General features: G+C 39.1%; 4 protein-coding genes across 4 annotated transcripts; 1 reads left to right on the forward strand and 3 right to left on the reverse strand.

Moving 5' to 3' along the window:
* Nucleotides 1–48: 48 nt before the first annotated feature.
* Nucleotides 49–11,164, reverse strand: LOC108045667 (tubulin polyglutamylase TTLL13). Its single transcript, XM_017125056.2, has 5 exons — nt 11,051–11,164; nt 3,302–3,347; nt 2,412–3,206; nt 2,142–2,355; nt 49–2,084 (listed from the first exon to the last, which is right to left on the reverse strand). Exons 2-5 carry the CDS (start codon nt 3,337–3,339, stop codon nt 369–371), a joined length of 2,763 nt encoding a protein of 920 aa, XP_016980545.1. The 5' UTR covers nt 3,340–3,347; nt 11,051–11,164; the 3' UTR covers nt 49–368.
* On the reverse strand, nt 4,718–11,163 carry LOC108045666. The gene is made up of 2 exons (XM_017125054.2): nt 11,051–11,163; nt 4,718–8,661 (listed from the first exon to the last, which is right to left on the reverse strand). Exon 2 carries the CDS (start codon nt 8,526–8,528, stop codon nt 4,878–4,880), a length of 3,651 nt encoding a protein of 1,216 aa, XP_016980543.2. The 5' UTR covers nt 8,529–8,661; nt 11,051–11,163; the 3' UTR covers nt 4,718–4,877.
* Nucleotides 11,165–12,241: 1,077 nt separating the features above from the next.
* On the forward strand, nt 12,242–14,704 carry LOC108045675 (translation initiation factor IF-2). Its single transcript, XM_017125068.2, has 3 exons — nt 12,242–12,277; nt 12,424–12,907; nt 13,571–14,704. Exons 2-3 carry the CDS (start codon nt 12,436–12,438, stop codon nt 14,431–14,433), a joined length of 1,335 nt encoding a protein of 444 aa, XP_016980557.2. The 5' UTR covers nt 12,242–12,277; nt 12,424–12,435; the 3' UTR covers nt 14,434–14,704.
* LOC108045676 (molybdopterin synthase catalytic subunit) lies at nt 14,662–16,136 on the reverse strand. The gene is made up of 5 exons (XM_017125069.2): nt 16,008–16,136; nt 15,640–15,946; nt 15,256–15,531; nt 14,932–15,200; nt 14,662–14,873 (listed from the first exon to the last, which is right to left on the reverse strand). The coding sequence occupies exons 1-5, from the start codon at nt 16,134–16,136 to the stop codon at nt 14,748–14,750; spliced, it is 1,107 nt and encodes a 368-aa protein (XP_016980558.1). The 3' UTR covers nt 14,662–14,747.
* Nucleotides 16,137–16,140: the final 4 nt, after the last annotated feature.

The following is a 16,140-nucleotide window of genomic DNA, read 5'->3' on the forward strand; positions in this document are numbered from 1 at the left end:
CCTACATAAAATGCATCTCCTTCCAACAAATAAGTCCAAATGCGGTTGTTAAGATTTGTGCATTTCACATTTATTTTCGAAGTGTCAATTTCATATATCTTTGGCGTAGAAAGTATATTATATTATATTTTAAAGCTATGAGTTGTGTAGGCTGAAAAATTTGACCTTTTTTAATATTTAAAAAGCTATTTCATTCTTTATAAAGCGTTTCAAAAATTACATTAAGTAATCGTTGTTTGTCGATATTTATTTATTTATTTAAGCCTCTGCCTTAATGCGAAAATTTGATTACAAAAATATTTAGACTTACTACCATAGGATGACTGGACAAAAGCTTGACAAATTAGCTATATAATTTCAAATCTCCCTCATAGAAATACCTTCTCCTTGTCGTAGTTCTTGAAATAACCATCGTACTTGCTAAGCTCCCTGGCCATTCCCGAGGATGTCACCATGGAGGGCAGGGCTCTCAGAAACCCGTACAAGCCAGAAGGAATCGGGGGAGTGGGTGGCACCGACAGACCACATCGATTGTACAGGAAGGGCATGATCCCGGTAACATTGGTGTGAAGCGTCAGTACTGCCTCCAGATCGGACTCTTGTCCGTGCATTAAAAATTGATTGTAGGCACTGGATGGTATCATCCCAAAGTGGTCGAACGAGTCCACATAGGCCTCAGTGTCCCGTTTGTAGTTCTCCAGGAAGTCGCCCAATAGCTTGGCCACCATTGCCGAGCGGGCCTTGCTGGCCACCTTGATGTTCTGCATGTTCCTGAACATGACTGGCGGCTTCACAGATCCTCCGAACTTGTTTAGAAACTTGAGTATTATCTTCTCGTGAATGTCTTTCGGATCTTCGGTTAGGCGCCGCAAAACCGATTCCAAGTATAAACTGAAAGTCTGTCGCGCTTGAAATGGGGTCAGCTCGGATCCATTGGAGATCTTCTTGAGCATCACCTTGCGCAACCTCCGCCCTTCCACCTCGCACTTTTCCACTGCGGGCTTCTTCACGAAAGGTATCTCTGAATCGGTCTCCAAGGCCCTCTCGTATTGCCAAATGCGGTCTGCCTCCGAATTGTCGTCCTGCCTTTGCCTGCCATCCTTGCAGTATAAATTTTGGTGAAGCATCTGGTTGTAGTTGTGCTGTATAATCGGCGTTTGGAATGTCTGACTTTGTACAGTCGGTGTGGAAATTGGAATGCCATTAGCAGAATCTAGGAAGTTACCATACCGCTGCATAGAGTCATCCGTGGGAAAGATGCGTACGAATCCGCCACGACGGGAATACTGTAGGCGAGCATTGCGCAAGATGCGCTGCTCCTCGCCGGTTAAATTAAGATTAATGGCAGCTCCCTTCTTCTTCGACTTCTTGGTCTTCTGCGAGACACTGGGAAATGTTGCCTGCCTTTGGCAGCTTGAACTGCGGAAACGCGACCATTTCTGGTCGTAATGAGATCGCATTTCTGGACTATAGGCTGGGATACCCACGCACGTCAACAGGTCGGCCATTAGGCATGACTTAACCTTGGTGTCCAAAGGACTATCCACACCCATTGACGGCGATAGATTGATTTCTAGTAGCCATGGCTTCAATGCATTGTCTATCAATATGTCGAATCCATACAGTTCAAAGCAGTTGTTGCCGTTGGGAACGAACATTCTGCAGGCGGAAATAATAGACTGAGCACAGGCTAGGACAGCCTTTATAATTAAATCTTCTATATTAAGCATTAGCTGCCGTGTATCACAACTCTGGAGTTTTAGGTGCCTTAAAAGGGCCGACAACGTCCACTTATGGCCCACATCCTCATCCTGAGCATCGGAGCTCCTTATGTAATCAGAATGGTATTTGTTAATGCTATAATTGCAGAGGTGCATGCATGGGTTCCACAGATTATCCGCATGTCTATCGTATTTGACTGTGGCCAACCTCACGATGCCCTCCTCGAATAGGTAAATAATAAGGGGATCGAAGGACGTCACTAGGACGTAAACCCTTAAATCACATTTGTGACCATCAATGCACAGTGGGTCCACTATATACTTGGATACCACTGCCTGCTCATCCTGGGGAATTTGATCAGGCTGAAATAATTGAATTTGATTAATCATTTTAAATCGAAGAAAGCTTTTTATAATTACCGAATTAACAATAAATATTCCCCTTCCTCGACTAGATGCCGCTGGTTTTACTATCCACGGGCCTCGATGCTTGTTATGTGCTACTACTAAATCTCGGGATTCTATGGGCAGGACAAAAGTTTGTGGCACAATATCAAAGTGTTTCATTCCACGAAGGTGTTGCATTCGTTCAATGTTTTTATAAAGCCTGTCTTTTCGGGTCATTTCGTAGGACCTGAAAATGTTAAATAAAGTTAATACAAATCTGAATACCAATATGTGAACAAGTACCTAGGAAAATGATTAACTCTCTGATAAGGCGCCAAATTTCTGACAATGTCTAATTTCATATGAACACCAGTCCAAAGTAAATTAAAGTTATTACTTTCACCCTGAATTTCTGTAAGGCCATGGACATTGAAGAGCTTTCTTAGCAACTTGGTTTCCGTTTGATGGAATTTGTAGGTAATTTTGAGTTTAAAGGCAGGCATGTTAATTCCATTTTCGTCGTCATCTTCGCTCGTCACCTCCGGATCTTCCTCACTTACTTCAGTATTTGAAACGGATTTGGCAGGCGTCATGGATTCATATCCACTTTCCTTCGATATATCTTCAGCTAATTTAATATTTATGGTATTCTGACTGGTTTTAAGTACACGCGATTTGCTTTCACTACTACGTGCAGGCTCTTCACCTTCACTTGAAATGGACGTATCACTCGAGGAATATCGGTTAAGTATCTTCTTAAAAGGGCTAGAAAAGGTTAATTTATCCGATTTATCACATTGTTGCGTTTTTTTCAATAAATAAATCTTTTGCTGCGTGGAACCGCTTAGAGCTTCCTTGTTACTTGGTTCTGAAGAAGTGGATCCTTTTTGCTCATTTTTGTTATCCTTTTGGCATAGAACGGTCTCCTCCTCCTTATTATCCTTAGTCTCCGATAGCGCTTGCGCAGAGGACTTCTCAGACAATGTCTTGCGGATTTTTGGATTGAGAATGTTCGTTCTAAAGACCAAAACAGCTTCGCGTGAGCCCAGTTTTCCACTCGTAATCCAATCATCTTCTTTTTGATAATCAAAATTTATTCTACAATGCAAAAGAAAAAATATATTATTTTTAATAAACAAAATATATAGTAATATAATGAAAAATAAATTCTTAAGAATAATTGCAGAACTTACGAAGAATTCGTGAGAGCTTCACATAATGAAGAAGGCATAACGATTTCTGAAAGGGTAAAATATAAACAAATTTAAAAATATTACTTTTTATAATTCATGTAAAAGAGCAATGCTTAAAATTAAGGGGACACATAAATTTGAAATTATTGAAAATAAAATTCTAAGTAGACGGACAGAAAAGATTTGGATAAGACTCACAGGATCCGTCCGAAATTGAGTAAAGAAAACTCTATAATTCCTAATAACAACGAAGTTAAACTTAGTAGTTCCCTCTATCATTTGTATGCCAGCTGTAGAAAATAGTTGACTTTCAGCAAAGTTATACAATTTATCTGCATGAGCTTAAGAAATAACTCTTGAGCAAATACTATTAATAAATTAATAAAATGTACACTTTAAAACAATTCTAAAAGAAATGAAATCCACTTTTATGGAGTATCTCCAATCTTTGTGACAGGTAGGCTGTCTAATACAGCAAATTTTACTTTATTAACTGATATCCTTCAGTGCAAAAATTTTTTTTAAGCTACAGTGGCTTTTAAGAAATATTTTTTTTCCTAGTTATAAATCGCTATAATTATGTAAATCAAGTATGTAACAACTTTTTTTAAATTCGTACCTTTTTCTACAACGTAGTGCACCCCTCAGCAAGGGGATTCGCGAAGGGAGCGAATTAAATTTGTCTTAAGACAAAGGGCTTGGTCAGTTTTCCATCGATTCACAGTTTTTATGGCAATACTTTTCCCACGTCGAGCGTTTCATCCTTTATGGTGAGAATTATTGAGGAAGGTATATAACATACCTTAACAAGCGACAAGTCAACACTCTCATTTAAAGTTGTTATCCTTTTCAATACACTTTCATCCAAACTTAGGTTTCTCTGAATGGCCGGAAAAGTATGTGTTCGTTCCTTCGTATTTGTATAGAAATAATCCATGCGCTTATGGGTACTGGCTTACAGTTCTAGTTTTAAAATCCAATTGACCGAATCTTCAGATAAAAATATCGTCATCATCTTTTCCCCTTAACTGGTTTTATGATTTACAAATTTATGGAATAGGGCTTCAAGATAATCACAAAATACTTTTAAATTTTGATTCAAGTTAACAATGAAAGCTACTAACTTTTAATATGCTTATTGTTGTTTTTCTGTTAACTCCAATTACACATTATTTATATTAAACATATTATAAATAAACAAAAATGTACAGTTGAAAAAAATGTAAACATAACTTTTCCAAATTTTTTCTTTGAGAAAGAAAGGATCTAAAATAGTTTCTGGATATAAAAAAATTATCGTTATTAAAAAATACAAAAAAAAAACAACATTCTTGATATTCTAGAAAAATCTTTATTTTAAAAACGCATGGCTTACGAACTATTTTTTCCGATTATTTAATATAATTAAGAAAAATATTTTCAATTATGATATCGATTTATTTACATTACATTGTTCAAATGTTGTACAAATTTTGAATGAATGTAGCTAATTTGAAAATGTTGTGAATACATGTTATAATAAAGATAGGTTTTCATGTAAATTTCGTTTAAGTCTATTCAATTTAAGGACTACCATTTAAAAATTATTCCTCCGGTTAAGGTTGTTGTATGCTGGGTTCAAGTTGGTGTTGAAGTTGAAAAGCGACGACGAAGTAAGGTCGTTTCGCAAAACGCTGCTTGCATTCATTCCCAATCCTCCAGATCCAAATTGATTGTTTTGATATCCGCCGGATCCAAATCCACGATCAGTCGGATACGCGTTCAAGGTGTTAGGTTTGTTAGTGTTTTGTTGGTTGTTAAAGCGAGCCACATTTCCGGAGTAGTTTTGACCAGTATACATACTGGTCGAGTTGTTAACGTTGTTTGCATTATTCGCAACGTTTGAATTTCTAGCTGAGTGTTGTGTCAACAAGTTACCATTGTTATTTGAGTTCTGGGCCAAGTTATTGGAAGTGCTAGGCACTGGATTTACCGAACTGGTAGAAGGAACTTCCTGGCGTTTCTTCTGCTCTATTAGCGTATATACTTGAAGTATTTTCTGAAGTTCCTCACGATTAATAGATGTTTTGCCTTGAGAGACCAAAGATGAAGCCAGCTTTGCCGCAAGCTCAGTTTTATCCAAAGGTTTTTCGTTCTGATACGAATTTTGGTTAGCTATTGGCAAATCCGGCTTCTCAGCAGACTGTAAGATACGTTTTGGATGGTTGTATTTAGCGGCTTCTTGAAGCAAAAGTTCGGTATCATTAACGGCTTTCTTTAATGCCCTTTCCGTGGCAGGATCATATATTTGGGAGATCAAGAGACCCGTAAACTTTTCTTTTACCGTCTCCAAAATAGCACAGTTTTCCGTGGTTAAAATTAAAGATTGGACCTTTTCTGGATAAATCTTTTGGGTTTGCAAAGCCTTTACTAGCATTTCGGTAATAAAGCGACCCAAACTTCCAAGGTAATCTTCCAAAGCAGTTAAAAGACGAAGCACATGGATCACATTCGGAGGCTCCTCATCCACGGACATTTTTTCCGGACCTGTAGTTCCTCCCGATTTTCTCGATTCGGGACCATCTGCTTTGGGCAAATGAACGTGATACTTTTCGTTGGTCAATTCATTGTTGGTCATTGGCAAACACAGCCTCTCACGACATTTTATTTTTATATTTTCAATATCTTGATTGTACAATTCTTCGATGCGCGCATTAAAGAAGTGAATCCACTCGTTTTGGAAGTTATATGAACGATGATTGATGCCAGCTTGTATAAGTTCATCCTTGCGCCGTTTCCAGAACATTTGCCACTCGGACTGATAGCTCGGATGCTGTTCCGGGTCGGATTTGTATTGGTCAAAGGACACGTTTAGCTCACGCACCTTGAGATCGACCATGTGACGGTAGGCCTGCCACAGATCCCCATCTCGCAAAGGCGACACCGACCTGCGCTCCACATTCCAATGCCTCTTCTGGGTAACCCGCTTCCTTTGCTCTGGCGATTTGGATCGTGAACGGTTTCGCTTTAGATTTCGGGACTTCGGGACCTCGCCCGAATTCTGACGGGTGTCCCTAAGGAAGTTATCAACCATTCGCTTGTGCGTTTCATCGTCAACAGGCAGTGATAGTTTTTCAGCCGGCGCATTTTGGTAGCCCATATAATTACCCAGACCCTGAGATGCATATGATGGAAGGAAATAGGGATTCGGGTTTTCCACGTTCATTAAGGCTACGTTGCTTCGAGCTTTTTCGATTAACTCATCAACCTCTTCGGCGTTAACGACGTGGGTAAACGAAGGGCCCACCTTTTCCGACGAATGCTTTCTATTATACACCTGGGAGAACAACTCTTGGCGATCTTTGGCATACAGATGTTCATAGCACAGATGGGCAGTTTTTCGACCGTGATGGGTTTCAATAGCCATGGCAAGCTTGTCAAAAATGGGCATCATTATTTTGCAGACCTCACCCTCCGGCACACGGGACACATACTGACGGTACTGACGCATTGCAGTCGGAAAATGCTTGTCGAAATACTTAAGACGATGGTTGTAGCCCAGCAAATGGTTGTGCATCGATTGCTCATCAGCAGTGATCTCACATAAGCAGCATTGGTATCTGGCATTTCTATCGGACAAGTTGCGTACTATTTTCAAAACGTACTCAACTCCGACGAGACCCATTACGTGGCTTTGACTCCGGGATTCAAATGTGCCACTACTGGATCTAGCTGGTGCGAAATCCTTGGGAGCAGCCACGTAAGAAGGTAATACCCTATTGATATTAGGACGAACGGGAGGCGCAACGTTTTTGTTTGGCTTTTTGGCCGCACTCGAGGTGTTCGGCTTCATTGTTTGAATCGGTATATTTTTCGGAGTCTCCGGTTGCTTTCTAAACTCTTTTGGATGTTCTTTTGGCTGTTCTTTTGGCTTTTCTTTTGGCTTTTCTTTTGGCTTTTCTTTTGGTTGTTCCTGTGGCTTTTCCTTTGACTGTTCTTTTGGTTGATCATCAATAATTATGACATCGGGGTCCGCTTCAGGCTCTGGAGTAGAGCAGATAAGCTTGGCAAGCGGAACACAAGTAATTTTTGTGGAAAGAGGATTCTTTACTATGTCTGGATTATTTAGCTTGTTGCCAGCAAAGTCCGCATTGTTCGGTTTTGTATTCTGGACAGTTTTTGCTGCCTGTGGCTTTGTTTTAGGCTGTAGTTGTGTTTGAGGCTGAACTTTTGATGGGGGCTGCGAGTTTTGAACAGGTTTTGGCGTGGAATTAGCCACAGTGCCCGTTGTTTTGGTAGCAGGACTTCCCAAATTCTTTGAAATGTTTGACGGAGCTGTTGAGTTTGGTGTTGTAGCTTGTGGACTCTTTTTGATCCCTGGATTCTTTGGGTTGGCCACATTACCAACAGTTTTCTTTGCTTGAATATTTCCTGTGCTTGAATTAGGTTTTTTCTGTGCAATCGCACCAATAACTGGAATATTTTTTGGGATGGGTTGTTGATTTCCTGAAGTATTTTTTTTAATGGGTTGAATGTTTCCTGGAATATTTTTTTGAATAGGTTGAGAATTTCCTGGAATACTTTTTGGAGCTGGAGGATTAGTTTCTGTTGGTAAATTTTTTTGTGGCGATGTAATAGTTCCTTGAATATTCTTTTGAATGGGTGTAACATTTCCCGGTATATTCTTTTGAGCCTGTTGAACCGTGTTTGGGTTAGGCTTTTTCTGAGTGTTAACGCCCGTAGCTGGACTTTTCTTTTGAGTGGGTTGAGTGGGTTGAGCTTTCACAGCTAAATTTCCACCTTCCTGCTTGACGGTAGTGTTAGTACTATTACTTTTGTTTTCAACATTTTTGTTGGAAGCAACGGAATTTTTCACAACGGGGGAAGATACGTTTTTGTTGTTATTCATATTGGGGTTCGGACCTTTTTTAATGGGTTCTGAAACCGCTTTCTGTGGACCTCCAATGGGCTTCATTCTTATTTGCAATTGCTGTTCAGCTACCATTACAGCGTTATGTTTTTTACCACAAAGGTGGCTAAACAAATTCTTGTCGCCGTACTGAACAACACCGCAAATATTACAATTGTATTTCCAAAGTGGATCTGTGGGGGTTACCAACAGTTCCCATTTTTTGGTTGGATTAAGACGGAACTCAAATTTTAATATTTCTTCCAATGATATTGTTGACAGCATCTCAATAAATCTAGACCCATTCATGGGTTTGTTTTGCATGTTTTTGGTATCCATCTTGAGTTTGTAATACCTTGAAACATTAATTAATGGTCATGTGGCTCGCAGAAAGTAATTCTTTATTTCGGTTTGATTGTGGGTATCAACCGATACAAATTTGATTTTGGTTTTGATTTCAGATATTGAGATGCTATAAAATTGAAGGAAAAAATGATTTTATATCAAATTTAAGCAATTATTAACAAAATATTACTCTTAAAATACTATTCAGTTGTTCTATTTTTCTAAAAACAGCAATTAAATACTAAATTTCTTAAACTATTGGGAAACAGCAGTATATAGAAATTAATCAGAATTCGAATTGTAGTCGAATTCTATATTTTGGATTATAGAATTGTCAAAAATATTGTTGAACATTTCATAGCGACAACATTTTTGTTACAGTATTTAGCCAACAAGAAAGTTTAATAACTATGCAATATAATTTTTGGACCGCATGCACTAAAATTTTGAGCTAGCAATAGCACAATTCATCTGCAAATAGTGAATTCATTTTAATTCAACAAAGTCAGCTCTGTTATGTGGTTATGAGAAGCAGAGGATTTGATTAAAGCATTGTATATTCACAGAGCGGGATATGTGGGTCGTTTATTGGAACTTGTGAGTACAATGGGAATATTAACATCTGTTTAGATGTTCTTAATTTCATCAATTTCTTGCTTAATAGAACAGATCGGAACTTGGAAGATTTGTTCTGTTTCAAAAAGAAGATGGTAAACGTAACTTATAACGTAGCTCTCTTAAAGGAGGTCTTAAGAAAATTTAACTTTGAGAAATATTTTTCAAACACTTTTCAGTTTCATAGACTCGTTTGGTTCTAAATTAGTAACTAGTACGTTTAAATTATCGTGTAGAGTTAAATCAGCTTTCTCGCCCTAATGGAGATCTAAAAGAAGATATTAAGCTGGACGAGAAAACTTAATCGAAGAACGTAGTTGGTTGCACAGAACTCGAGATAGAAAATAAAATAAGCATTCATAAAAATAATTGTAGGAGTAATTTTCTTAATCAGGTAGTTCAATTGCCAAACTGACTCCAAACTCTTGTTTCTGGAGTCAATTACCATTTTAATTTTGTAAGCGAGGGGTGTTAGTATAGGTTTGGTTTTTTTAGGTGAAAAATTTCAAAATGATTTTATTTTTTGATTCGCTTAAGTCTGAATCTAAAATCGAAACAAGTAAAACATTATTTAGATGTTTAGTGGCAACAAAAATGGTGACCATTGTTCAATATTTTTGGGAATACCTAGTAGAAGAAACTACGTAGGAAATAATTCAAAAATATATATTTTGGAAATAATGGATTCTTTAACAAAATAATATCCGTTTTTTCGTCTTCATAAGCTAATAAGTTTTTAACTGGCAACGAAAAAAGAGCCCTAATTTGAAAAATCAGAGGAATCGGGAAAAAGAGCGGTATCGCCACACTTAATGGTGTTAAATATAAAACAAAGTTTTATTTTGGCACCTTTCAAGATTGTCTAAAGATCAAGATCTTTATTATTTTCTTTAAAAAATGTGGTATAAGTTATTTTTGTGTGTTTTTGATGCATAGAACGATCAGATAGTCGAGGTTGTCCATATCATTATAGAAATTTAAGTAAAATAATCCTTAAAAAGCACATACATATGCTTAAAGAAGCAGAAAACCAACTGAGAATTCAAGTTGTCGACATTGCGACAATTGCTTCCGATGCATTTTTGTAGATCTTACGCTTTGTGTGAAGTATTTTTTATTTTGCCGGTTCTACAGATTAACGTATGTATGTATGTATGTATGTATCCGTAAAATGTGCATATAAAGTTCGGATGCCGTTTTACAATTCAAAATCTATCCGTCATTTTTTCTGATAAACAAAAAATAAAGAAGTGATATTCAACGTTTTTACTTAATCACAAAAAATGTTGGATAGATCTTAAATTCTGTTTTCAATATTAAATTCTGTTTTTCTCTTTTTGGTTTGTAGGACATTTTATGGAACAAACTCGTTGAGGGTGTAAAAATAACAGTTTGGGCAGACATTACTTATCAGCCAGGGTAGAACAACCCCCAAAAAAGTTTAGATAGGAATGAAAGCCGACATATGCATAAAAGCAAAAGGAGCCCTATTATCTGACCCGATTATAATAATACATATAGTCGATTTCAATGCGACAGAAGTCCCAAAAAGGAGAAAACACGTCAGAAAATGACATCACGACATTTTTACCATTTATTTTTTTTAAGCAAGTTGTGTTCTACTTGCTGAAACATTTTGGGGGTTATATATCATATTGGGTGTGCACACTTGCAATTGATGAGGTCAAGGTAAAATCCGTAAACGAAACCGTAAAACACCGAGCTCCAAAAAAAAAAAAAAATGCATGTAGCTAGCAGGCGAATGGTATTGATTTTTTTGTTTATGCATGTCCCGCGTTCACATGAGTAAATCCAACTCGAACACGCACTCAGACTTAGCCTTATGAATAACTTATAACTATTTATACAGGAAGGGATTGCATTATCTTTTTTGGACTCACCGGCGAAACGCAAACGCGGCCCTGTTACCACTTGCTAATACTGGGGGCCCGTGGATGGCTGGGTGCTCGAGATCCCTCTCCTCTTCCTTCTTCGCTTCCAATTTCGTACGCTCGTCTCACGCGGTTCGATACGCAAAAGGCCACAATTCACGCTGGACTTGCTTACGATTACAAGGACAATTTGCGGTAACTTGAATTTATTACTTGCATCAGGCCGAAGAGGACAGAGAATTTCGATGGCAACGCATCAAAGAAACAAATGTCAAATTTGTCTCTACGGGCCCAATAGTTATTCTCGGTTTGGCGATGGGCCGACTGCGATACGTTTATTCCGTCCCAGCCCCTTGCCCGTTTTAGTGGGGCTGTATTTTGTCCCGTTTCCATTATTTTAGTATCTATCGGATAACAAAATATTTCAACAGAAATACAAATATTAATTATAATGTATGTCTACATTTGATTTTTTATCTATATAATAGATAACACATTTTTGAAATTGGTAACCATTTCAATTGTTCCATAATTCAATCTATTATAATTTTTGTTTTTAAATATTTCAACTGAAATGAAAATATTAATTATAATGTATGTGTATACTCCATTTTTTTGTCTATATAAAAGATAATACATTTTTAATATAAAACGCGTACATTTTAATTGTTTTAAATAATTTTTTTTAAATAATAATTCAATATATTACAATTTTGGTTTCTATTGGTATTCGCTCACTTTCACACCCTTTGGTTTTTATTTGGGCAGTGGATGCTTATAAGTAAAACTTATTCGAATTGAATTATTCTGGTACTCGTTTTAAGGTGATGTAATTGGTAACCATTTCGTCAACATCAGGTTTGTATTTAGTTTTGAGTTATTATCCTTATAATGGTTTGTTTACCTCGCCTAGATAGATCAGCTGCTTTTACAACATAATGGTAATGTGTAGGATTTGCGTTTTAGCAGAACTATAAGTTTTTAGATTTTATATAAGAATAAATAGTGTTGCAATAAAAGAAGAGAGATAATCACGCGGTCATTCAAATGGATTTTACAATTTTAACAATGAAATAAATAAAAAATATGTTAAATCAAGGTGGGGATATTTTAGCACCTTTTCGAACAGCGAAAATCGATAGTCACGAAAAACAATCGATATTTGTTAAAAAGGAAAACCATCGATCAATCCTCGAGACCATCGGTGTTTCTCCCTTCACTTTCGTTTCCGGCGAGGTGCGTAATTTGCTCCGCGTTTTCGCAATTTTAACCGATTATCTTCCGACTGAGAACCATACCGGCCATGTGCCATTAAGTCAACAGCAAATAGATCCCACCGAAACCAAAGTAATCCCCAAACCTGGTTCACTTGTAATTCGTAGACATTTTACATCATGGACAATTCTGGAAATAACCGCTACGAGCTGTTGTTCATGGACGACGACGACTCCTCCGCCCCGCCTGCCCAGCCACAGATTCCCGCCGTAGTCGCGCCGCCCAAGAAACCGGAACCGCAGAAGGCGCCGAAAAGCAAGCCGGAGAAAGAGAACAAGCCGGTAGCGTCGGCTCGCAAGGCCAACAATCCCGTGGTGAAGAACACGAGTCCGGTGAAGGGAGGCAAGGTGCCGGCTGGTGGTGAATTTGGGGGTCGCCCCAGGAACGCGGCCACCAATGGGCCCAGCAACCAGGGCCGCTTTAACAATAATCAGCGCTACGGAAACAAGGAGTCATCGTCCGGGGAATTTGGAAACGAGCTGCCGCAGCGCCAGTTCAACAATCGTGATAACAGGGGACCACCACGCGTCCGCGCCGGCGAGAAGTTCGGAAAACGCGAGTTCGATCGCCAGTCTGGATCTGATAAAACCGGTAATTACTTCTCATAGATCTTGCTTCTTTGTTCTTCTGTTTACTATTTATAAGTTGGAAAAAAAAAGTCGGCGTTTTTCTTGATTCCATCAAGTAAAACGCTAATCTCCAATGGCGACATGCTGCGAAATAGAGCAAAACCCTTGGCAACAAGATTACATATCGCTTACTACAGCAAACATTTCTCACGTGATTTCTAATTTTGTGAGGCACAAATATTCGTAAACGGAGTTTATTAATTCAGTTCGGATTAGTAATACGAAAAATATTCCAAAACGTGTTTGTAAATATTTATATATTCTTTTTTGTGTTCTAATATCTATATTTTTCAACTCTCTTTCACACCGACTTTTGTAAACACATGTTTTGCCTACAACAACGCAATAACGCGTTCATTTGTAAATTACAATCATTTAATACATTACTCTGTGTGAGTAATTTCAAGATTATTAGGCTTCTGAATATGCTTTATAATCAGTAATATTTTTGTGACTTGAGAATTTCATTTCTGTTTATGCAAATGGTATTACGCGTTTTCTTATGAAATGCGTATACTTTCTTCTTATAAATTTATTTTCTTTATGAAATTCTTGTATTTTAAACTTTATACGAGCAAACCCCTTATACCATAGCAAAACTAATTTTTATCATTACCACCCACAGGCGTCAAGTCAATTGACAAGCGCGAAGGCGGCGGTGCCCACAACTGGGGGTCCCCAAAGCAGGACATTGAGGACGTGAAGACCGGGGAATCGTCACCGCAGGCGGACAAAGAGGACTCAGCCAACGAACAGTCGGCTGATCCAGCGGCCGTCGCCGAGGAGGATGAGTCCAAGCAGATGACCCTCGACGAGTATAAGGCCCTTAGGGATCAGCGTGCCAAGCCCAACTACAACTTGCGCAAGGCTGGCGAAGGAGCCGTGGACAATGCCGAGTGGAAGAAGATGGTGGTGTTGAGCAAGAAGAAGGAGAGTAACAGCGAGGACGAGTTGGAGTACGATCCTTCACTGTATCCTCAGCGAGTGGGGCGCCTCCAGCGCATCGTGGACATCCAGTTTAACTTCAATGATGGACGCAAGGGTGGATTCCGAAAGGGACCGCGTCCAGGAGCAGGTCCTCGTGGCGAAGGATTCCGCGGCGAGGGTGGTTACCGCAACGATGGACCCCGTGGAGAAGGTGGCTATCGCAACGATGGACCTCGCGGAGAGGGTGGTAACCGTGGAGAAGGTTACCGCAACGATGGACCTCGTGGAGAAGGAGGCTATCGCAATGACGGACCTCGCGGAGAAGGCAACCGTAATGAGGGACCACGTGGAGAGGGCTACCGCAACGACGGACCTCGTGGAGAGGGTGGCTATCGCAACGAGGGTCCTCGCGGCGAGGGCTTCCGTGGCCCGCGCTTTAATTCCGGAGCCACCAACGGGTTTGACAACAGACAGGAAAACAACAGATTCGGGGAGAAACGCCGCTCCGCCCAGAAGCCCCTGAAGGTCGACGATGAAGCTCAATTCCCCACTCTGTGCTAGGATCAGCGAACAATAAGGTTTAACAATTTCACGTATTACATAATTAGTAAGCAGCTCCTTTGGTTAACGAATAACCATTAGATTTTCGGCCGTAATCTATGAAGCTTGACGACCGGTTAACAAACAAACAAATCAGCCACGCTTATCCATATTCCTTAGTTGTAAACAAAAATTTTTGAATTTTTTCACTCTCATCATTTACGCATTTAAAATAACTATTACAAATAGTTGGAATGTTGAAATAAATTTACTTCATTTATAAACCAAGGAATTATAAAATGGAAATTATTATTTTATATGTCAAACCGGCTTTATTATTCGTTAATTTCGCGGCCATCTTTTATCTTTTGAATGAACACACTTAGTTCGTGGGCAGAATAGGATTTCTTTTTGATTCTTTTCGGCAGTGGGGGTTCCCTAGAAGACGGCTCTAGATTCGTCTGGAAAATACATATAATGTTTAAGGGATTACAGTATTTAAAAGTATATTGCACCTACAAAATGTCTGTATTCTGGCGAAATGGACTCCAACTGCAGCATTCTATTCTCAACCTTTTTGATTCTACTAAAAATGTTTTCCTCATTATCGGTGGTTAGGCCCATGTATAATTCAATAGCCTGCAAACGTGAATTAGGCAGCGATTTTCTAATTTCTTTGGATGGGTCAGTTACACCGTCACGCGATCCCATTAGTTTGTTGAGTTCAAATTCGTAGTTGGGCCGCAACTCCATTTGCTGGGGACCACAGCGATTGTTTACCCGTCGAACTGTCGTTAGTTGTTTGTAAAATAAATAGTTTATATTTGAAATGCGATTACCCACCTTTTAAATGGCAATTCGACTGCTCCTGTTTTATAATTGTGCTTTGCGTTCGAGCGCAGGAATCGCTGAAGTCTTTGTCTGAGTCAACCAAAGGTGATTTGAAGTCAATTACGTTTTGCGAGTTGATTTCGGCTCGCTTTTTGTTGACAAAACATTCTAAACGCTTGGTTAGCTCGGCGTCATTAACTCTAATTTGCACCAGAGATCGTGGTACGTCATGTGACTCCTCGACTTTGCAGGGGCAAGCTGCGTAGTTAAAGGCACTAAGAGACTTCTCTGCAAAGTATGCGAAGAGGAAAAACAAGTAAAATCGTTATTGCTTGATTGTTAATTGTATTTACAAGAGTACAAATTAAAAGAATACATGTCACGGTTGGATCTTACTGGGCCTGAAGGACTCCTTGTTTTCTTTCCACTCGCTGATGTTATCGCCCTCGTATATTTCCTTTTTCCAGATGGGAACCCGAGTCTTAAGCTGGTCTATTGCAAATGATACTGATTCTAGGGCCTCCGAACGATGAGGCGATGAAGCGGCTATAACTACACTGGCCTCGCAAACGGGCACATTTCCTAATCGGTGATATATAACTATGTGCTTTAAGTCGGGCCACTTTTCTCGCAGATCTGAGCAGATTTTATTCATTTCCTTAACTGCCATGTTATCGTATGCCTCGTACGCCAATGACACCACCTGGAAGGTCAAAAAGTAGACATGTATCAATTCAATTAATTGATTAAGATAGCAAACCCACCGTTTTGCCCTGAAAATTATTGCGCGTGGTGCCCACAAAAACCGATGAGGCACCACATCCTTCATCAGCTAGCAATTGATGGATGTGGGTGATGTCAATGGGAACCTGAACTAACTTTACGTGATCCATGATT

This window comes from Drosophila rhopaloa, unplaced genomic scaffold (assembly GCF_018152115.1).
Source record: "Drosophila rhopaloa isolate 14029-0021.01 unplaced genomic scaffold, ASM1815211v1 contig_167, whole genome shotgun sequence".
In the NCBI taxonomy this organism is placed as follows: domain Eukaryota; kingdom Metazoa; phylum Arthropoda; class Insecta; order Diptera; family Drosophilidae; genus Drosophila; species Drosophila rhopaloa.